General features: G+C 41.5%; 1 protein-coding gene across 1 annotated transcript in view; it reads left to right on the top strand.

The window, feature by feature from the left end:
* The window catches only part of Cals (calsyntenin 1), a 197,690-nt gene that overhangs the window by 158,471 nt on the left and 15,752 nt on the right, over positions 1–23,467 (top strand). Inside the window, exons 4-5 of the mRNA XM_019061858.2 lie at positions 22,067–22,275; positions 22,907–23,053. Coding sequence (XP_018917403.2) covers positions 22,067–22,275; positions 22,907–23,053 — 356 coding nt within the window. The remainder of the gene's footprint in view (positions 1–22,066; positions 22,276–22,906; positions 23,054–23,467) is intronic.

Raw genomic sequence — 23,467 nt, 5'->3', positions numbered from 1 at the left:
TTTTTCAATTATCTTGCTTTCGCTCGGTTTATCTATTGTCGCTTCAGACCTCTTAATTTCATTCGTGCACTGGAAAAAAAACACATTGGATCTAGAGTCCAGACTCTTAAAAACATCGACAAGAAAAGATACTCTTGATTCAATCAGATTTAAGCTTAAATCAAGAACCATGCCTCTTAATTTGAGCGGATTTCATTTTGATTTAAGCTTAAATCTGATTGAATCAAGAGTATTTTTTCTTGTCAATGTTTTCAAGAGTCTGGACTCAAGATCCAATGTGTGTTTTTTTTTTTCCAGTGTTTGCTCGTTCCACCGTCCGGCGCCGCTGAAACGTTTTCGATCTCTCGTTCCGGTTCTGAATTTCGCCTCGAGAGCAGATTGCAGTGCTCGTAAGAGTATCGGGAAAACGTCGCCGGGTGTTTTACGCGGAAACGCTGTGAAGTCGGTAAATTGATACCGGATCGAAGGAGGAATCATCCCTTTTATTACGCCGCGCCGCCGAGGGAAAGAAGGGATGCTGCGGAAAAATGATGAGTGCGCCCCTGAGGGTTCAATTAAACTTGCCCCATTAATTAAGCAATTGTGTGTGTGCACCGGCACCGGTTAACGCTGTAGCGTTAGCGGCCGCCGCGTGATCGCTCAATCGCTCCGCTTTTCAACGTGGGCCACGCCGAGCCGTGTTCCACCGAGTGCTCTACGCAGAAAAAGATGAATATTCATAAAAGCGGATTAATGATATTAACTCGAACGGTGGACCTTTTGATTTATTTCGTTTGCCCGCTTATCTCACCGGCACCTTATATTCGCGAATAAATCACGCCGAGCTTTATTAGGTCTTCCGGGGGGAGGGAAAAAAACCCTCTCTGATTCTGGCTCCCATTGTTATTAAATCGTGGGTTTACGTTGATGCATAGTCGCGACGATACGTTCAATTCCCGACTTGGTCCTCGGCGAGAGCCCGTTGTTCCCTCCCCCCCCCCCCCCCAAAAAAAAAATCTGGGGCACCTCGTAGTTGAATCAGTGAGAACGAAAACACACCAACTAGGTAACTCTAAAGTGCTCAATTTCCTTAAAGACAGTTAATTTACATGAAGGACATTGAAGTTAGCCCATATGTTCCAACTTGGACCTTTAAAGTGTCAATAAGTGCTTGTCTTTCGGCAGCAAAAATATTTTTCTTATACTAACTTCTCCACCTATTCTGCAGTTTTGTGTGTGTCTTGATTTTTTTTCATTTTTCCGAGTTGCTGTGTTTTCGTTCTCACTGATTCAGTTCTCGAGATGAAGGAACGTAACTCCACGGGGACGTTGCAAAATTTCCATTCGCAATTTTTATTTTTACTCAGAAACTGCCCTGCATTGTTCAATGAAAACTCGATTACATTTCCGACGATCACTGACACGAATTCAGTGGTCATTTTCGTTTATAAGGGTCGTGTGCACGGCATCTGTGCTGAAAAGATGTTTCTTCGAATGAATCGCACAAAATTGGCTCAAAATTGAGTTCAACTGTCGACGTGTGCAATTTTAGCAAAATTCCGGATGCTGCAATCAAATGAAACAACATATGCAATCATTTAGCGCCTATGTGTATTTCGCAGAGTATTACCTCATAGTTAGTTGGTTTAAAATGCCAATAGTAGGATCTTACATGTTGGTAACTGTCGAAAGTTGACAACAGTGTTTTTCATTTATTTAAATTAAATCCATTGTAAAAAATCGAATGTAAGTGAGCCAGCCTGCATCGATAAATATCGACAGTTTTACGTACATTTTAATGGACGAAACCCATTATTGCCAACTTGTTAGGATCGTCACTGACCTTGGAGGAGCTTTTTGAGCGTACCAGATAGAAATATTTAGCCTACTGGTTAGCAGGCAACCGCCATAATCAAAGTCTCGTTCATGCACAAAGAAAACATTATACCTTCCTCCTCTAACCAGTGTTCAAAAGCAAGGTTGTGTTGAGTCACGCTGCTGTGCTAAGGAAAAACAACGTATGAACATTGAAGAGTTGCCAGATTTCCTCGGTTAAAACATGTATTTTTGAGGAAAGTTATCCACATTCTTCCTTGAAATTTTCAGATACTTTAGATTAAATTACGTTCAAAATTGTCTGAAAATGTTACGGAGAAATATTCATAATTTTTTCAGTGAACTCGATTTTTATTGAAGGAAATATGGCAACGTCGGAAGGCTCATACGGCGTTTTTCCTGAAAACGACAACACGGCCGGCAATCAATGTAAACATTTCGGATACGCCTCCGGCTGAGGTAATACGCGCGTCGGGTAAATGACTCATGGAACCGAATCGAAGCTGTGCGCTTGCACCGGGAGTTGCGAAGTTCTCGGCTGATAATAAGACCGCTCAGGGGTCAATAGTAATTGGAAAAATTTGACAACGGCGCCAGACGAATTGTCAGCGAAGGGATGACGAGGGTTTCGCGGTTGCATTACACGTTGATAATCTGGAACTGGAGCACAGCCTCAGCGGCCTGATGTGCAGGGTTGCCACAGTCAGGGAATGCCGGGGAATTTTAAAAAGCCAGGGAAAGCCTGGAAAAATGAGGGTAAATGACGGAAATGTCAGGAATAAATCGTCAAGTCACCTTCATTTCCTTTCTCGAGTGGGTTTGACGTTTCAGAAAATAAATTTCGCCTGAAAAATGTTTCGAACTATATGCCTTTGTACAAATTTGGCATATGTTCAATTGTCAGGGAATTTCACCAAAACATGTCAGGGAAACGTCAAGGAATTTAATTTTCCAGACAATGGAGGTAGGAAGGTAGGCGAGGGATGGGTGAGGGATGGCCGGGACCAGGGTTGCAGAATGAAATTTTAGTGAAAGTTATAAAACACTGTGAGATTTTCCGTCCCCCAAGAAAAACATGGTTTTGAAAGAGCTTTGGTTGTGAATAGAGTATGCCAAGCTCTTGGGTACTAGGTGAATTTGAGTCAACCAGTTGTCAAAAAAGCGTGATGTCGGACCTTAAACCTTACTTTTCCATTTTGACTTTAATTTCCAAACTTTCAAAATCAACGTTTCGTTGATTAGCAGTGCGTCTACTAGACCGGAAACAGTACTGATTTTTAGCGAGCGAGCGACTTTACTGAGCGAGAATTTTAAATTTTTGAACTTCATCAAATGGAGGTACTGAAATCATACTGAATTTTTCGGTCAAAGAGGTATTAATAGAGATTTTTCCCACGAAACCTTCTTGAAATCTCATAATTTTCCCAGCGTAATTTGACTGTTTTATATCTCCCGTGAAAATGTTGCAAGCCAGACTGGAACCCCGTACGCGGGGGGGGGGGGGGGGGGGGGGGGGGCACGGTCGAAAGGGGGGCCGGAACGAGCGGCGGGACTGCGGAGCGTTTAAATCTGGAAGCATTCCAGGGGAAGCGACAATATGAAACTGAAACAACAAAGCGCTGATTGTGGAGCCGACTCGGACTAAAAATAGGATGGTCGCGGCGTTACTGCTCATCGCCGTTAATTTCATGTTAATTGCCGTTTAAGAATCTCGGGAGCCCCTCTTAAGAGCTCTGTGTTTGCCCCTGTTATTAGCCGCCGAAGCGGGAGCGGGGGCGCTTACCCCCCGCGGTGCGCCCGGATCCCCGAATTCACCGGCTGAATAATTAATTGAGCCATCCCCGAAACCCAAGTCCGAGATCTTAGCCCAGCGCCTTCAGCAGCGGAACGCGGATCCGTTTAAAGCTGTGGTGAACGATCGATCGTCGAAAAGTTATCCCCATGATCGATCTTTTTCTACAGGTTTAAACGGCAAAGCAATCGATTCATTGCAATGCACGCCACCGAGCGCCGCGGTGTCACCTGAACGGAGGGTGGATCCTCGGAACCCTCTCGGCTCAAAATAGACTTAAGGAAAGAAGGAATTGAGATTTCGTGGCTTATATCGTTTTCAATAATTGAATCAGTAAGAACGAAAACACGCCACCCGAACTCGAAACCTAACTCGAATGTTCATACGGCGTTTCTACTTAGCTAGTTAGCTACTTAGCTAGCCACAATCAGCGCTTAGCTAGTTTATACTTACTCAGTTAGTAAACTATTTAAAGTTTCTGAGCATTTGTTATTCTAAACGTCAAATCTATTCTAGGAAGCTAATAAAGGTAAATAGCAATTTTCTCTTTTTGGATTTTCCCTGACATTACAGGTTTTCCCTGATTTTTTTCAAAATTCCGGACATTCCCCGATTTTCCCGGTATTCCCTGACTGTAGCTACCCTACTCAGTATGTACTAACGAGCCAAATTATTTAAACACCACGGTGTTCAATTTTCTTGTGGCAGTTTACAAACTACAAAGGGATTAAAAAATCATTGATTACTACCGCACCAGCCAATCGTTCGGCTACTCTCTCCTCGTGTGAAACGCGAATCCTCCACCTCGCAAGAGAGCCCTGGTTCCCCTTTGTTTCGTCCGCGAGCCGGGCCGATCAATGTACTTCCCTCGTAAACAGTACAATTAGTCGGTATACCGAAGCGGCCTGGGGGGGGGGGAGTTTATAGCGGGGAATTTCTCTTCGTTTCGTTTGATTAATGCTCTCGGAAGCTTTTTTCCGTTCCCAAGTTTTGCTTTTGAGTTCCTCAAGAGGCTGGAAAATCGTCGTGCACTCGTGTTCATTTGAAAGCTCTCTCGTGTGGGTTCTCTTGATCTCGGCGCACTCGTTCGCTTCTTCGCCTCTTGTTCCTTGCGCCCCGGCCCCGGCCCGGGCGCCCGTTCGAGGATTACCTCGCCTCTAATCACGCGACACGAAGCTCGCCGTCGCGCTCATCTCGTTTCCTTGATTTCTTTCCCATTGATTTTCAATCTAAACTGTTAACAGTATGTTATCACTTCCGTCGTTGGGGTTGGAGCTAATTGACAGCTGGAGAGCGGAATAGTGACACCAGCCTACTGTGTGCTAAGGGAAACCGCCGTATGAGTCTTTAGGCGTTGCCAAATTCCCTTCGATAAATCACGAATTTATGGGAATATTTCAAAATATTTTTCGTCCGATTCTTTCCGAGAATATCGTTCGTACTTTGATATAAATGGTGTAAAAATTTCAAGGAAATATATTCATAATTTTTCTCGAAAATAAACATTTTATCGGAGGAAATTTGGCAACTCTTGAATGTTCATATGGCGTTCTTCCTTAGCACGGCAGTATAGCTGACCTCTCAATTCTATAGGTGAATCTATAGGCTAGTGCGATAGTAATCAATGATTTGTTAATCCCTTTGTAGTTTGTAAACTGCCACAAGAAAATTGAACACCGTGGTGAATAAATAATTTGGCTCGTTAGTACATACTGAGTAGGGTTGTTACAGTCAGGGAATACCGGGAAAATCGGGGAATGTCAGGAATTTTGAAAAAAATCAGGGAAAACTTGTAATGTCAGGGAAAACCCAAAAATATCAGGGAAAATTGCAATTTACCTTTATTAGCTTCCTAGAATAGATTTGACGTTTAGAATAACAAATGCTCAGAAACTTTTTCAAATTATGTCTTATTGGCCGTATGGCATACATATCTTTAATTTTCAGGGAATTTTACTCAAATGCCTCAGGGAAATGTCGAGGAATTTCGTCTTCTAAATTTTGTGGCAACCCTGAAAGATACAGGTAGCGTGTCATCAACAACTCACCGTTGTAGTCGCAATTTCTTCCTGAATTTTTGTTTAACGAAAAGGGCAAAAGAACCTCAATAGCGTGATAACAGCTGAACGCACAGGTGTTTTTGGCCACTACCATTTGTGTCCTTAATCAGTTCTAATAATTATCACTGGTATGTTCGGAGGATTTTTTTTTTTTGCATCAACACTCAACAGTGTGCTGTAAAGCGAGTGTGAACGAGTACTGAGTGTTTTTCGACAAGTGCAAAGAGGGTGGATTGTCAAAGACGATTTCACATCGATCGTCGTGCCGACCAGGTTCAGATTTTCCCAATTTTCTTCTTCTTTTTTGTTCTTTCCTCTTAAAATTTGATCTTCTCCTATACGCACTCACACTTGACCAAAAGGGTATATTCACCCAGGCAAGGAATTCTCCGTCAGACGGAATGTAATTTGGACGTATTTATGCTAAAAGGAAGTATGTGCATAGGGTTTGCTCGAGACATAATTCCTTTTAGCATATTTACGTCCATTTGAGGGAACCCCTCTCTCTCTAATGTTAGAGTATGCCACGTAATGCAGATTCATGACGCCATCTTGGCTAACCACCAACTTGTGTACAAAGCCGCTTAGAACTTTCAATTAAAGCTGACTTCACTCCATGTTTAACATCTACCTTTCCACGAAATGCTAGACGAGGAAGCTCAATGACATGATGTGGAAAGCTAAACCCAATGAATGTGTTCGATGAAGTTTGAAAACCTGACATCTTGGTCCGTAACTCTGCCAATTTTCTGTCATATTGTCAGCTCGAGAATTTTTAACGACTTTTCTTTGCCTGCCAGTCAATCCACAAATCCTTCTTGCGAAAGATGTGTTGGATTGCTGTTTCGATACTCTTCTTGAGTGAATTTTTTTATTTTTTTTTTTTGTTTGAATAGTTCTCAGTACAGTTTCTCACGTATAATCTCTGTACAAAAAAACCGCTGCATTACGCTTTGCTTTTTTATCTTAGTTGAGCATTTCGCACGGTTAGTGTTTGCCGTTCTATTTAAGCGATCGGGAAGCTTAAGCAAAAGGTTCAATGAGACGAAACGTGCTACGTTTGCGGCAAGTAAGAAATTTACTGGATCTCGCGAGTCCATGTATCGGATGTCAGAGCCAGGAGCTTAGATCGGACTAAAGATCCTTCCGCATCCAACGAACACGTTCCGGGCTCTTAAACGCAAAGCAAACACACAGAGGAAAACTCAAGATGCCGAAAAGAATGGAGTACTCTGTGGAAAAAACACCGCGCGTACGGGGCGAAAGGATAAAAAAGCGCAGGGGTTTTTTTCCCCCGCGAGCAGAGCTAATTAATTTGGAACCGCGATAAGAGCAGCGCTTTGAAAATGCAAAAACGGAATCGCCTGGGACTCGCGATTCAGAGGCGTGGCGTGCTTTGCGATATATCGATTGTTATGCCATTTAAACCTATGGAAAAGGATCGATTAACAGGGTGTTCGCAGCGAACACCTTAATAATCGATTCTTTACCATAGGTTTAAACGGCATAATAATCGATATATCGCAATTCACGCCACGCCACTGCTCCAGGGGTGCTCATTAATTTCCTGTGGGGAAAAACGCTGAAAGAAATCACAATGAATTCAGCTCGCGTTTGACATATCCGACCGCCAAGATTAATTGACAGCGGAAAGCAATGCATTCAAAGTTAAACGGCATCGGAGCCGCGGTGTTCGTAAGGAACCCGAAAGTAATGACAATAAAATCATTACCGCGACCGTATGAGATTGTGGGTGGAGAACACGGACACGATGAAAAGTATGACCCAGTGACTGTGGGCGGTCTTTTCGCTCGGGAAAAATCGCCTTCAATTAGCCGTGTCGGCAATATCATGACTCTGGAGGTGGAATAGTTGCGTCGCGCCTTCGAAAAATCGTTCGATTCTTCTGACCGTGCGAAATTTGCAAGAAGTTGATAATGACCCAGTGACCGTGGGCGGTCTTTTCGCTCGGGGAAAAATCGCCTTCAATTAGCCGTGTCGGCAATATCATGACTCTGGAGGTGGAATAGTTGCGTTACGCCTTCGAAAAATCGTTCGATTCTTTCTGACCGTGCGAGATTCGCAAGACGTTGATAATGGTGGTCCTTTATCCCGAAAATATCACATACTGCTTCCTAGCTGTGGTTTATGACTGAAATTTTTTCTCTTGAAGTCTTTTTGGAAATGATTCTTTAAGCGGAATCAAAAAGAGGTACTCGCAGTGAGCCGAGACTTCCATTGTTCGGATCCGTTAGGTAAAATAACTGGGTAACTAAAATAGTTGGCTATTTTACAATTGAGGAAACGTCCTCAATGATCACCTCAAATTAAAAATATGACATGATTTAGTTGTGTTGCCAAGTTTCTCAAAACAACGTCGCAAAACTTACGGGACGAAAAAAGGCATATCATATTGCGGTCAGTTGCACATAAGTCCAACTTCGTGGCACTCAAAAATAGAGAACAAGAGAAAGATGCAGAATCAAAATGATTTTAGAATGTACTGTTCTTCAAATTTAGTCACTTTCTCAATCTTCTTTTACCCAATATCGCGGACAATTTCATGCAGAGATAAATATACAACGGTTATTTCGTGGTAAAACCTAAAGGGTCAAAGAACTTTGAAGAGTTAAAAGAAGTGGTAAAGTACGTCAATTTTACGCATGTCGACGAGAACTCATAGGAGCTTATAGAAGTTAAGAACTCTACCTAAGATTGAAACCAATTATTATTATTTTTAACATCCATGTGCTAATATTAAGTTTCGACTGGCAACTGAACATTCCGAAGCCTCGAAAATCGGAAGCACCCACAAGTATTAACGGAGAATTTCTCCTTCAGACAAAGCAATAAGAAGTAAAAGGTATACGAAGTAGAAAAATAAATCATTGCTCTCATTAAAAAAGTTTTGATTGGGTACTCGAACGAAGCAGAAGCACTGGATCTAAAGAGACATGTTTATTGCCAACTCGGGACAAAATAATCAGGATTTCGGATGAACTCTTCGCAGTTTAATCCCTTTCGCTCCGCAGCGCGACGGTGGATCCATTTTTGAATCCATATCTTGGATGGATATCTTGGATGGTCCATATCTTGGACTTCGATGGATAAATTCCTATCCTAGCAATGCTATTCGACTCATTTTAGAAACATCGTATGTGCTGAGAATGTTGCCATATGCTGACATAATGCAGCTTTTTATTCGTATTTTTCCTATTCTATTCTTGGACTTCATTTTGCAATTAGTAACTACGAGTTCCTTTTCATCTTAAAAAAACACTTCTGGGCATAGGGAAACCAATAGCACAATCCTTGTTTCCAAATTGAGCCAACATTTTTAGTTCCCAATGGTATAATGTAGTCCTCCTCATCTTCTTCTCCCCCAACTTCTTCTCCCTCTCTTCGCTTCTCTTCTTCGTCCTCGATTTTTAGGCTTCTCTCTCTTATTTTAACTCCTCTTCTTCAACTTCTTCTTCTGCTTCTTTCTCTCTTTGTTGCTCCTCCTCCTCTTCTCCATCTATTTTTTTTTTATTTTTATTTTCTCTTTTATTCTCTCCTCCTTATTTCCTATCTTCCCATTCCTATATCTTCTTATTCCTCCTTCTCTGTTTCTTTTTATTCACTTGTTCTTCCTACTTTATCTTCCTTCTTCTTCTTGTGCTTCCTTTTCTTCCTCCTACTTTTCCCTCTAATGTTCCCGATGCAAATGGGTGTTTTTATGGATAAGCCAGAAATTGTAGTTCCTTACCGCAAAATGTAGTTCATACAACGATCTAGGTCAATCGATAACAATTCGACTATCGGAGCAGATCTCGAGAGAAGCTGCACTGGAAAAAAAAACACATTGGATCTAGAGTCCAGACTCTTAAAAACACTGACAAGAAAAAGTACTCTCGATTCAATCGGATTTTTGCTTAAATCAAGGACCAAGCCTCTTAATTTGAGCGGATTTCCTCTTGATTTAAGCAAAAAGCTAATTGAATCAAGAGTAGTTTTTCTTGTCGATGTTTTCAAGACTCTGGACTCTAGATCCAATGTGTTTTTTTTCCAGTGAGCTGAGAAAACGAGCAATAAAAAACCTTGCATTACCACTTACCAGTGGCGAGGCGTGAATGATCGATTATCGATATTTCCCCATTTGAAGCTGTGGTAAAGAATCGATTATTAAGGTGTTCGATCCCTGTGTATCGATCTATTTCCATAGGTCAAATGGCAGATCAATCGATGTATCGCAAAGCACGCCACGCCACTGCGCACTATTTATCGGGTGAATGGTCGATTATCGATTTCCCCATCTGAAGCTGTGGTAAAGAATCGATTATTAAGGTGTTCGATCCCTGCGTATCGATCCATTTCCATAGGTTAAATGGCAGATCAATCGATATATCGCAAAGCACGCCACGCCACGCCGCTGCGCACTATTTATCGGGTACCAGATCGGCCCTGTCCCTGTTTCATCCCCGTGGTCGCCTTGAGCCCTCGCTCCTTCCATGCCGTATCTCGGAGCTGTTGCTAGCGTCTTGCGGCAAATTAGCGCTCACGAGAGATTACAAGTAATCTGCATAGATTTCCGTCTCGGCGCCTGTTCCAGTAATTCCTCCTTTCTTTGCGGGTCTGCTCCGTAATGGGGGTCCGGAGATTTGCGATTCGATAAAATCCTCCGCCGCGGCGCGAACTTTCGGGGAGAACGAGATGGTGACACTGATTTCCTCCCAAGTTCATGCCCGGACCCGTAAAACAGCTCTCGAAGCCGATGCTTTAATGAGCGCTTATTGTTACATTACGAAGGCGTCTACCTCTTTTATCACGCCGAAAAGAGTAAAAAGCGTGTCCCGGAAGCACAAAAAGGTTTCCGCCGTTACGGTAACCGAACATCCGCTTTGCAGAGATAGGTATCTTGACACAAGAATGGGGTTGGTTGACAATCTCCTAAAAATTACTCGTTCATGCCTGAATTTTCCATGTATCATTTTGGGGGGAGGAGGGGGGGATGCTGTTTACACAATAAGGAAAAGTAACCAAAATATTGTGTTAATATGGGACCAGAGACAAGAGACCCTCCACTGGCCTCTTGGCGACAGGCGGAGGCTTTTACTTTCGGGGATTCAAACATGGGATTTCAACTTTTCCTCGTGGACAACACTGGAAAAAAAACACATTGGATCTAGAGTCCAGACTCTTAAAAACATCGACAAGAAAAAATACTCTTGATTCAATCAGATTTAAGCTCAAATCAAGAACCAAGCCTCTTAATTTGAGCGGATTTCCTTTTGATTTAAGCTTATATTTGATTCAATCAAGAGTCCTTTTTCTTGTCAATGTTCTCACGAGTCTGGACTCTAGATTCAATGTGTTTTTTTTCCAGTGAATTATAAGCTGTGACATTATTGCTGCACAGAACTATAAATGAATGTGCAAATGAATGCTATCAAAGGGAACTATGAAAGAAACATACCCTGTGTACCTAGTTCCTTCTATAATTACTATTCATTTGCACCTAGTTCTCTTCAGCATAAGCACTTCCGTAATTATCGCCCAAGTGCGGAACTACGCATCTCCGTATTCTCCGTTTGCGACGTTGCAAACTGCCTATCTTACTAAATTAAATGCAACCAGATATCTGGTGAACTTTACCGCACAGTATCATTGTGACAAAAATCAAGAAGAATAATGCCAGAATTCACCAGACCCCTGGTAAAAATCGTCATCCTTTTGGACTTTCTCGCTCCCCTTACGGGTAAAGGAAGTATTGTCATCTTCCCGAAAAAAATTTGATATTTCATCATTTCTAGGCGTCTTAGGTGTCAAGACTAAAAAGAAAAACCATACTTGAAAAAATGTGTGTCCTTTCTTTTCTCAGGTACAGGACCAATTTTATGCGCAAGCAGATTGAGAAGATAAACTTAGGTGAAACAGAGTTTAGCGTCGCGTTATTTCTTCCTCGCAAAATTGTATTCCGAATTAGCTCCTAAGGATTTTATAGGGTTGAGGATTAGAATTAGCTCTAAATCTCGAGGCCCCGGAGCCCGCAGGAGCTCGTGGCTCACGCTTATCTGGACGTATTTATGCTAAAAGGAACTACGTTCTACGCAAACCCCATGCACTTAGTTCCTTTCGGTATAAATACGTTCATCTGATGAAATAAGTGCACACAGAAAGCTATTAGGGTTTGTTTTTTACTCCAGGCCGGAGTGCCTCTGTCGAGAAATTACACTAGCAGAGAATGTGTAGCCGAGGGGGGTAGCTTTCATTCCTCTCACTTCCGACTCCTTTCAAAAACAAATGAGAATTTTAATTTCTAATGAAACAAAATTCAAGTCCTCTTTGTTGTTCGTTGACTCTGTGAAATTCTTTGTCACGCTTTCCTCTCCGGCGAGAGAATGACGATTGCGAAAAATTAAGTCGGACTCTTTTGCCAAGTTCCGAGGTTTTTTTTTTTTTTTTTTCATCAATTCATTTTGCATTTTCCACCATCCAAAAGTTTCAGGGAGCGGATTGAAAGAGGGGAATTAGTGGCTGGCGTATAGAATAGGAGGCAAATATTGTCATTTGCTCCGACTCTTTTTAAGTGAGTTCCCTAAGTTGTCGAGCAACTATTAGTTGTGACGTCCTTTTAAGCGCGGAATTGGGTTGAAGCAGGAGGCAACGCTAGGGGAGGGAATATTATTACTGTTGAATGCCAGTCAATCCGCAGCAGAGCAGACTGCTCAGGCCCTAATTAGCTTAATTAAAAAGTATATCCCTGACCGGCGCAACCCCTCCGGCGCACATTTACTGCTCTCTTTTTGAGCGCTCCACGATGACGTCGTTAGTGGCATTAATGACGTCATCAATGGCATTTTTGAAGAGTGTGTACTTAGCAAACATTTTATCTCGTCGGTTTTTGAATGAGCGGATTTCCTACAAAACGGAAGGTTCTCCTCGCATAGTTGCATCGTAATTTCCGCCATATTGCTCTTATTTTTTTAAGTCCTTCAAATTTCTCACTGTTCAAGGCTTTCAGCCCGTGTTAAATACTACATGAACCACAGAAAAGGACTAAACTTCGGATTTTTGTTTGTTTGTTTAAATAAATGAAAACAATCAATCCAACTGTTAGGTTCTCATCCAATCCAATTATCGGGCACATGTACGCATTAGTTTTTTCCATATAGCTTATCCATTACTTTAATTACTTTCGAATGGAGGAGTCTGATAATTTCTATGAACACCTCGTCCAATCCGCTGTAATATCTTGTTCATGAATTTAATTTTTTATTTTTTTAACAATAATTCAGGTTTTGTTCGTACCGTTTTGTCTCCTTTTTTCTTTTTCCTCATTTTTGAACACAATTTTTTTTACATCCATATTTTCTCCCTTTTTATTCCCTTTTCAATAAATGTCTCATAGGAAACACATAACAGTCCTCACCTCTCCCTTCCTCTACAGCACAACGGTGGCTAGCAGTTTCGGTTTAACTGAAAGAGAGACGTATTGAAGTTATTACAGCGCAATATCAAAGGTTCGACACTGTCAAGCTTTTGAAGTATGGTTTTATCGACAGGTCTTGAAACCTTTTAAACACCTTGCGTCTTTTTAATTGGAAAGTATTCAATCTTGCCATGTCAGCTTCCTGTTAGGAGCCTTTCATCCTTGCGGCAACCTAGATGCTTAGATTTCACGTTCGTTGCTTCTGAAATATTATGCATTTTTGAATAAACGGCGTATAACAACCGTCCGAAAAGCCTTCCAAATGCCTTTGAATCGCAGCGTAAAGAGTTAGGTTCCCTCTGCCTCCTCCATCTTTCCCTCCTATTTCCTCCTTACTCTGCTACTACTTGTCGGAGGTGCAAAAAACTGCTCAGTTGCCAGTAGTACCGCTTTTAAATACCCGTTTTTCTATTACTGCGATGATAAAAAGGTATCGAGATAAACCTACACTCCTTTCCCGTCTCGCCTCTGGCGCTCAAAAGCAAGTTCTCTGGAAAAGGCAGTGGTCGCGAAATCAAGTCATTGTATTCAAATTACATTTAAGTAGTTTAGTTCATCGAGAATACCGTATGGATGAGTTGCTCGAAGCGATAATCGTCGTCTCCCGGACGAAGGAACGTAACTCCATTCCAAGGTTGCCAAATTGACCACAACAATTACCTCATTTTACAAAAAAGTATCTGTGCAATTTTGATCCAAAATTGTCTGATTTTAGCATGGCATCTGAGGAAAAATCTGTAAATTTCTCAATTGAAAATGCCCAAGATTCTCTTAATTATTACTCAATTTGCGAGGAGAAATTTGGCAGCATTGGAATGGAGTTACGTTCTCTCGTGTAGGAAACGACGTAATATGTAGTGGCGAGGCGTGAATGATCGATCATCGATGTTTCTCTATTTGAAGCTACGGTGAAGGATCGATTCTTAAGTTGTTCGTTGCAAATAGTCTGTTCATCGATCCTTTTCCATGGGTTTAAATGGCAGATCAATCGATACACCGCACAGCACGCCATGCCACTGATGCGATCGATCGTTTCTGCCGTCCCGAGGAAAATGTCGCACGAACTTTAAGACGTTGCCTTTCGGTTGGATTCAAATTTTTATGGAAAACTTTTATGGAAAAGTTTTTTCTCGATGGAAAAAAAAAAACTTCGGACAAAATGTCGTGGCAATGTACGAAAATTCATTCGGCGTTCTGCCCTCGCAGGGCAGCGGTTGTCGATTGCAATCGATAAGTCGACCATCATAATGCCACATTGGTCTTATGACCAGAAAAAAAGGATCGAAAACAAAAAATCTCAACTTAATGTCTAGTTACTCTCCTCAAGGTATTCAATCCTTTTTCTGAAATCCGATCAACCATGCACTGGAAAAAAAACACATTGAATTTAGAGTCCAGACTCTTGAAAACATTGACAAGAAAAAATACTCTTGATTCAATCAGATTTAAGCTTAAATCAAAAGGAAATCCGCTAAAATTAAGAGGCTGGGTTCTTGATTTAAGCTTAAATCTGATCGAATCAAGAGTATTTTTTCTTGTCAATGTTTTTAAGAGTCTGGGCTCTAGATCCAATGTGTTTGTTTTTCCAGTGTGCGTTTGAAAACAACCGTTAATGAATAGTATTAATGATGAATTGGACGTATTTATGCCAAAAGGAACTACGTGCATAGGGTTTGCGTGAAACATAGTTCCTTACGTTACGTAACGTTACGTAACGTTCGTTACGTTATTAGTTCCATAAATACGTTCAATTCCTGCTCTCCTAACTATCTTCACTTTGGCAGTGTCCCTTCCGACTCGATTTTCATTCCATCTTCTCTGATTATATTTAATGCCGTTTTCACTGCGAAATAAATCCTTTCCCTCCGTAGAAATTTTAATTTTGAACTCTCCTTCCTATGAAGCTAGACAGGTCTAAATTAATAATGCTAACTTTAGTCAAGGTTTAATTAAATGAACTTTCGCATTGACAATTTACTGTTGAAAAGTGCAGTCGCTAATAAATTTACGTCCCATTTTTCCACGCAACTCATCTCTCTTCCTTCTCCATCCTTGTTCTGCCTCTCGCCGACGCTTGTTTCCTTCTTCAGCATCGCCTTGGCAAGTAGAAGTATTACAGAATCGCATCGCTCAGGGTTGCTCACCCTTAAGTGTCGCAAGAATTCTTCTTTTAGAATTGGACCTCATTTCATTGGGCTCATTCATAAAATCACCTGCCTAGGGAAACTGATAGCACATGTGTTCTTTCAAAAAAGAAAAAAAAATAAGTTAGAAGTACTAATTACCTAATACTTATTCCGCCGTGCTTAGGAAGAACGCCGTATGAACCTCCAGGCGTCGCCAAAGAGCCTCGCCAAGTTTCGCCCCTTTTTTTTATACCCGAGTTGGTCAACCGGACAGTGCTCAAATGAAAGCCTATGGTAAGGCAAACTTCCATGCAAAGTTTCAACTTGAAGTGACCCTGGTTTAGGCTGTACAGCGTTGCCAATTTTCCAGTTTCATGTGCTAAAATCAAGGATATCGGACTATTAGTCCGTGCATAAGTAGACTAGTACACCCAAGTTGGTCAACGGGACAGGGCTCAAACGAAAGCTTATGGTAAGGCAAACTTCTGGGAAAAGTCTCAACTTGAAGTGAAACCTCGTTTAGGCTGTACAGCGTTGCCAATTCTCCATTTTTATGCGCTAAACTCACGAAATACTGAATCGTCATGGTTCAACAGACTATTATACCCGAGTTGGTCAACGAGACAAGGCTCAACGAAAGCTTATGGTAAGGCAAACTTCTGGGAAAAGTTTCAACTTGAAGTGAAACCTCGTTTAGGCTGTACAGCGTCGCCAATTTTCCATTTGTATGCGCTAAACTCACGAAATACTGAATCATTGCGTTCGGAATTCAATTTTCTCCGTCTGTAGCGTTCATTTACTATCGAGTCGTAATGTTTAGCCCATACTCATCAAAGTTATAGCCCATGAAGGTACGTTTTCCCCCAAAAATCTCGGAAAACCCCTAATTTTATGTTAAAAAAATTAATAATAAATTGGCAACACTGCTTCGAAAAGTTTACGATGGCCTCTAGTTGCGCTTCTATTCGATCTCAGGTAGTATTCAGCTCGTAGACCGATGAACTAGTTTGTTTAATTATGATGCATTGGACTATTAGTCCCGAATTTCTTCATTTTGGCACATAAAAATGGAAAATTGGCAACGCTGTACAGCCTAAACGAGGTTTCACTTCAAGTTGAAACTTTTCCCGGAAGTTTGCCTTACCATAAGCTTTCGTTTGAGCCTTGTCTCGTTGACCAACTCGGGTATACTAGTCTGTTGAACCATGATGATTCAGTATTTCGTGAGTTTAGCGCATAAAAATGGAGAATTGGCAACGCTGTACAGCCTAAACGAGGTTTCACTTCAAGTTGAGACTTTTCCCAGAAGTTTGCCTTACCATAAACTTTCGTTTGAGCCTTGTCTCGTTGACCAACTCGGGTATAATAGTCTGTTGAACCATGACGATTCAGTATTTCGTGAGTTTAGCGCATGAAAATGGAAAATTGGCAACGCAGTACAGCCTAAACGAAGTTTCACTTCAAGTTAAAACTTTTCCCAGAAGTTTGCCTTACCATAAGCTTTCGTTTGAGCCCTGTCCCGTTGACCAACTTGGGTGTACTAGTCTACTTATGCACCGGACTAATAGTCCAATATCCTTGATTTTAGCACATGAAACTGGAAAATTGGCAACGCTGTACAGCCTAAACCAGGGGTCACTTCAAGTTGAAACTTTGCATGGAAGTTTGCCTTACCATAAGCTTTCGTTTGAGCACTGTCCGGTTGACCAACTCGGGTATAAAAAAAGGGGCGAAAAAACACCACTTTTTGGCGAGGCTCTTTCCTTCGATGAAACAAGAATTTCCTGGTAACCATATAAATATTTTTATTCTAATTTTTTACGTAATTTTGTTCGCAATTCCTCCTAAAGTTCCTGAAAATTTCAAGGACATGATTTTCTTCAAAAATAAATATTTTATCGTAGGAAATTCGGAAATTCTCGAATGTTCATACGGCATTCTTCGTTAACACGGCAGTTTTACAAAAAGTAGTTCAATCAATGATGCGAATCCATGTATGCTAATCTTTACCTCTATACAGTGGACCTGACCTTCGTTTTCATTCCCAGCTAACCTCAAAATTTCTATATGGATGGAATTTTATAATTAATTAATATTTTGGAGATTATTATCAGTAATGTCTCAAAGTAAGCATGGTATTGGGTATTCCATTCAGGGTTGCCCTTTTCAGATTATAAATTCGTTACAGGGATCAAAAATTCTACGATTCTCGGTAGGAATATTCTAAAATGGAGTTGATTAATGAGATAATCGCAAGGAAACAAAAGGCTGTTTGATTTCGGTTCTGGAGCACTCCAAAGAGATTTATCACCAATTGTTAGGTAGATGAGGAAAACGGGCTTTGCGCCATTTTTTGTTCCTGCTGCTCCTGTCATAGTAGGTTCAAGAATTTCATCAAACTGATCAGATCTAAGTTTTTCATGCAGATTAACCGTCGTGTAAGAAGACAGTCGCACCCTTTAAAATTTATTTTTCATCGATGGCTTGAAGATTGAAATTTGAGAATTTTTGAGGGTGATTATAACTGTGCAGTCTCTTTCCAAAACGCACTGGAAAAAAAACACATTGGATCTAGAATCCAGACTCTTGGAAACATTGACAAGAAAAAATACTCTTAATTTAATCGGATTTTAGCTTAAATCAAGAACCAAGCCCCTTAATTTGAGCGGATTTCCTTTTGATTTAAGCTAAAATCTGATTGAATCAAGAGTATTTTTTCTTGTCAATGTTTTCAAGAGTCTGGACTCTAGATCCAATGTGTTTTTTTCCAGTGATAACAATTTCACGAGGAAGCCATTGGAGCCACTTTTGGAGCCTCGAAGTTTTGTACGTACGGAGCTATAAGTTTTTAAAGTTTCCAAATTTTGTCCAACCTCTCCCATTGACTTGATCCACTGTGCGGCGGTCTTTTCTAGCTAGGCGGAACAGTGAACGGTAAAAACACGTAACTGACAACGAAGGACCTTCAGTATTATGAAATGCTTTTGGCTACGAGGAATGCACTCGTAAAAGTTGAGCAAGAGACATCGAAAAGGCGATCTCGGGCGCTCGTACCCTCCGCGCTGCGCCACCCTTAAAATCGTCGCCCTTCTGACGTAAGGGCGTACCTCGATACCCGCATGAGCTCTAGAAAGCATAGATTTAAAAGCGAATCAGGGCTCACGTGAAAATCGAGATACGTCTTTACGTCAGAGGAGCGACGAAATGCAGTAGGACGTACGCTACTGCCTCTTGAAACTTTTAATGACACGATTTTTATTTTCCATGCTCAAATTAAAATCCATACTTACTTCAAACTGGGCTTTTCGCAAAGTGTAACCAATTCTTAATCAGAGCTTTTTGCCTCGAGTTTTGATGGTCCCGTTCTTGTCACTCCCCAGACGAAAGAAGGTACCTAACTGATGGCTGCGGATTACACTCTGAAAATTTCACCGATTTTCCCTCTGAAAACATGAAAAATTACAACGTTTTGGAAAGGGACTGCACAGTTATAATCATCCTCGAAAATTCTCAAATTTCAATCTTCGAGCCATCAATGAAATTTTACGTCATCATAATTTTTGTCGCAATTCGAGCGAAAATTCAAATTTTCGGAATCTTATGTATTGCGTCTCACGGAGGTACTGAAAAAGTAATGCATTTTTTTGTCAGGTACTGAATTTCTCGGAAGCGTGCTGAAGAAGCACTGTGAAGATACTGATTTTGGCCAGCCTGTTTTAGTAGACACCCTAACAGATCCGCCTTCCCCCACACAGAGCGTCGTTTTTCGCTGATTTGAAGAACGTTTCACTTTTAGACTATAGCCCTGGATAGACGATCAAATTCCGAACCAATTCCGATCAAAGTAGACATGCTGATGACTGATGGTCACCATCTACCATCAAATTTTGACGGGCCGCACTATTTTGTTCAAAGTAAGATCAGAATGGAGTGCCACCATCCGTCATTTCCTGCCACAGGAAACATTTCTGCCAAGTTTTCATTTTAAAATGAAGCAAATTAATGAGTTTAAGACTGATGACTCCCGACACTTTGATGCTACTTTGATCGGAATCGGTTCGGGAATTTGATCGTCTATCCAGGGCTATAGATCCGCCTTCCCCCACACAGATCGTCGTTTTTCGCTGATTTGAAGAACTTTTCACTTTTAGACCATGGTCGTAGCAACCCACCCCATGAAAAATTCCTAGCTACACCCCCAATCGGTATCCGGTCGCGAATGTCCCCTGTACGTGTTCGAGAGTCGTTTAGCGGAAATTCTTCCCTCCGGCAACATTTCTTCGCCTACCTGACACAAGGGCGTAACTACACTCTGGCATGAACCCTGTCGTCCCTATAAAACTCGACGCTTTCCCGGGCTCATCTCAACGTGCAGTTACGCCCTTTTTCAGTCAAGCGACGATCTATCGTCACGATTCGTCGCCCCGTCTGCAGGTCCCTCGTGGATGCGGATCTCATTGTCAGCTGCGCCGTAGTCTGGCTCGGCGTTTAAGGCCAAGCTTCAGCGCTGAAACTCAATCCAGGCTCATGTCACTATTAAGAACGGAAAGAGAAATCAATAGACTTAATAGTTTCATTTTCGTTCTCTCCCCCTCCCTCTTATCTACCTCTCGAGGAGTGACAGCCCTCTGCCCGCGGATTTTCCGTTGTCGATACATCGATTATCTCGAACGAACCCGCGCACTACGCCACGCGGATCACAACCCATATCGATCCTTGTTCCTTGTTCAGGCAACCTTTTACCTTGTCCATCTCGTTCACTTATTCTTCTCAAGAATGTGCTCTCCGAGTTCGCTGCTGCAGTGCTTGCCAGCAGCGCCGCAGCAGCTCTTCACTGTGAACCTCTTTCTCTCTCCCCCCCCCCCCCCCCCCCCGCTCTTTTATCTGCCTTTGACCTACCGGCGGCGCGGCGCAGCTGCTTTTTTTCAATTTTCCATCCTTGTGACGTGTGAGAAATTGTTTCTTTCGAAATGCAAGGAGCTCGGTGCAAGCAATGACGGAGGGTATGGATTCGTTAGACATGAATAGATCGAAAAAATGAAAACGTGAACCGATCGACAGTGATTCGATCGACAAAATTCGATGCAATTTGTCCACTCCTCCCTGACCTGAACAAGCGAACGAATTCCACCCTCTCATGATCCAACCAGTGACGTCGCTGCATTTTATCCCCCTTTTTTAAGGTGAATCCACACTGGAAAAAAAAGTAGCTTGAAACAAATCAAAATCAGCTTGAAGCAAGCTGGAAAAAATCTTAAATTTGCCGCCAAGAAACGTATAGCTTGAAATAAGCATGGCCGTGCTGGCTTGAAATTAGCTACCCGGCGGAATCTTAATTATTTTTCGTTTAATGCTCGGATCCAATACTAAATACTGAAAGTTTTATTCATTTTTCATAAAATTCCGTAACTTAGGGATAAAACGTTACTGATTCTTCGACATGGATCATATTGAAGTCGTCGTGCGTTGCCGCGAGTTTTTTTCTCGGTTTGCAGCACTATGTTAAAATGCGCGGCTTTTGGAGATCTCCTGGAATGACTTGAGAATGTAGGAATGTATAACTTAATACCCGTGTCGAAAATGAAGGCGGAGTGGTTACAATCCAACGGAAACTTAATTCAAGAAGTTGGCTGCAAACTTAATTTAAGTCTAATTTTTTCAGCTATTTCCAAGATTCGTGTCCACCAAGATTCGCTTGAAACCAGGAATCTTGAATCGAGTATACATTATCTTGAATCAAGAAACAACTTCTTAGAATTAGCAGCCATGGTGACTTGATGTAAGACTCAGCAAGTTTGACTCAAGATTTTTGTGCTGCTTAAATCAAGTTAGCAGGTGATCCAAGCTATAAGGTAGCTGCAATTAAGAACCTCGAATCTTGAATTTAGCAATAAATTGCTTGTTTTAAGATAAAAATTCTTGAATCAAGCTGATTTTTTCTCAAGATTCCGAGACGGCTTGACTGTAGCAGACTTTTTTTTCCAGTGCATCGAAAAGCAAAAAACCGTGAACCACTCGACACCGATTCGATCGACGTATGAACGTACGTAAATCAAAAGGAACTATATCCACTCTGACATGAGCCCTGAGATCCATAAAAGTGTACACATAACAGGGCTCATGTCAAAATGGATATAGTTCATTTTGATTCAAATACGTCCAAATAATGAAGAAAGAACCATGTTTTGTTTCGTTCGACATGTACACCGATCAAAAAATGAAAACGCGAACCAGTCGTCACCAAGACGATCGACCAAATTCGATTAATTCCAGTGTTGTCGATCGATTCATGGGGTTGTCAATTGATAACCTGTTTGTCGATCGATTCACAGGTTTGTCGATCGAGTCGTTGCCGATCAGCTCACGTTTTTGTTTTTGATCGATTCATGTCGATCGAATCGACACAGGGTTTTTTAATCAACCATCTATTGAATCGACACTGGATTTTTTCACTAACCAGCGAGTTTTCAATCAATGAATGTCGATGGAATCCATACCCTCTGGAATGACGGCTGGCGTCTCCAGGGTGTGTTTTGAGAATAACTTCCTCTCTTTCATAGGCGGATCCAGCAATTTGGCAACACCGGATTTCCTCCATTAAATCTATGTTAAATAATCGATTCTTGTCGGAGCACCTGGCCCCTCCAAGAATCGATACATTCCCAATTGGGTTAAATGGAGACAAACAGGGTTGCCAATTTGCTGGATTCACCAATGCCTTCTTTTCCCAAGATGATCTTCGTGTTGGTGAGTGAAGATTTTCATCCGATTGCTGATGGGTTTTTTTTCTTTTCTGTTGCAGTGCGACGGTTCACATCAACGTGGAGGACATCAACGAGTACGCGCCGGCGTTCCTGGAGCCGGCCTACGTGCGACAGGTGGACGAGGGTCGTCTCTACGAGGAGATCGTCCAAGTCGAGGCCACCGACAGGGACTGCAACCCCAAGTTCGGCGACATTTGCGAGTACAAAATCCTCACCCGCGATCAGCCCTTCTCCATCGACAGCGAAGGTCAGTTTCTCAACGATTCGTGCACCCGAGCCGCCATTCATGACTGAAAACTTCCCCCGGAAAAACGTTATTTTTCCAGATTTTCAGAAATGTCGTACCTTTTGACAACCCCCCCCCCCCCATGAATTTTTTTAGCTATGTCATTTCGATTTTCGGAGAGTGGGTTTACTGAAGTAAGTGTCGAAAACGAAGAAGTCGACAATTTTTTGGGCTGAGTCTACGACGTCTAAGAGTCTACGAAGTTACTTCCATGTCCTGTCATATTTTGGGGAGGAGGGGAACGTGTAATTCCCCCCCCCCCCATTACTCGCAAAGATCTTCGTTCGTCGAACTTGGGTCCAAGAAAGTTTTGTTCGGATTTTTAAAATTTTGCCACGTCTCCCCGACCGAAACAAGCGAACGAATTTCACTCTCTCATGATTCAGCTAACGACGTCATTACATATTCATGATGCAGCTGATGACTTCGCTGTATTTTTTCCGTTTCCTTTTTTTTCTTCTCATATTTCATGTATGGTTACTTTTAAAAATATCTCAAATAAAGAGGTTTTTAATATCCTTAACTCACTTTTTTGATCAGTTTTCATTATATTTCCGGAGTATTTGAACTGATAAATGTTTTTTCATTTCAGGAATAATCCGGAATACTGATCCGTTAGACTATGAAAAGAGTCACAATCACATCCTCTCAGTTGTGGCATATGACTGCGGAATGAAACAGTCAGCTCCAATCATGGTCACCATTAAAGTCAATCGGATTTGTAAATTGGGATGGAAAGGTAACTTAATTTGCGTTTGCTATTTCGAATTTTCAAAAAAAATGTACCTATCTGAACATAAATGTACGGACCATGGTACCTAGGTACCACCCTTTGAAACGAGGTTTATTTCTGCATAAAAAGGCTCAATTTTAAAAGAAAAAATTGAGTGAGGCCGTGAAGATGCTTAATGCGTGAGAAGTATTTCAATTCCATTTTGAATCATATTACAGAGTCCTTTGATCGTAACTAGGATATATGAGAGAATTTGATGTTAATGTACGTTTCGAAAAGAAATCCTCATGAAAGAAAACATGTGAGTTTCCACTTTAAAGAAGACAAAAAAGTACTGACCTAGTCCCAAAGCCTCGCTACAATTATTGGCAATAGCAGTGATTTCACGATTTTGTGAGAAGGATTTATTTGAAGCTGTCA

Source organism: Bemisia tabaci, chromosome 3, assembly GCF_918797505.1.
Source record: "Bemisia tabaci chromosome 3, PGI_BMITA_v3".
NCBI lineage: Eukaryota > Metazoa > Arthropoda > Insecta > Hemiptera > Aleyrodidae > Bemisia > Bemisia tabaci.
Note: the sequence above shows the minus strand (reverse complement) of the source record. Positions and strands in the feature narration are given on the sequence as shown.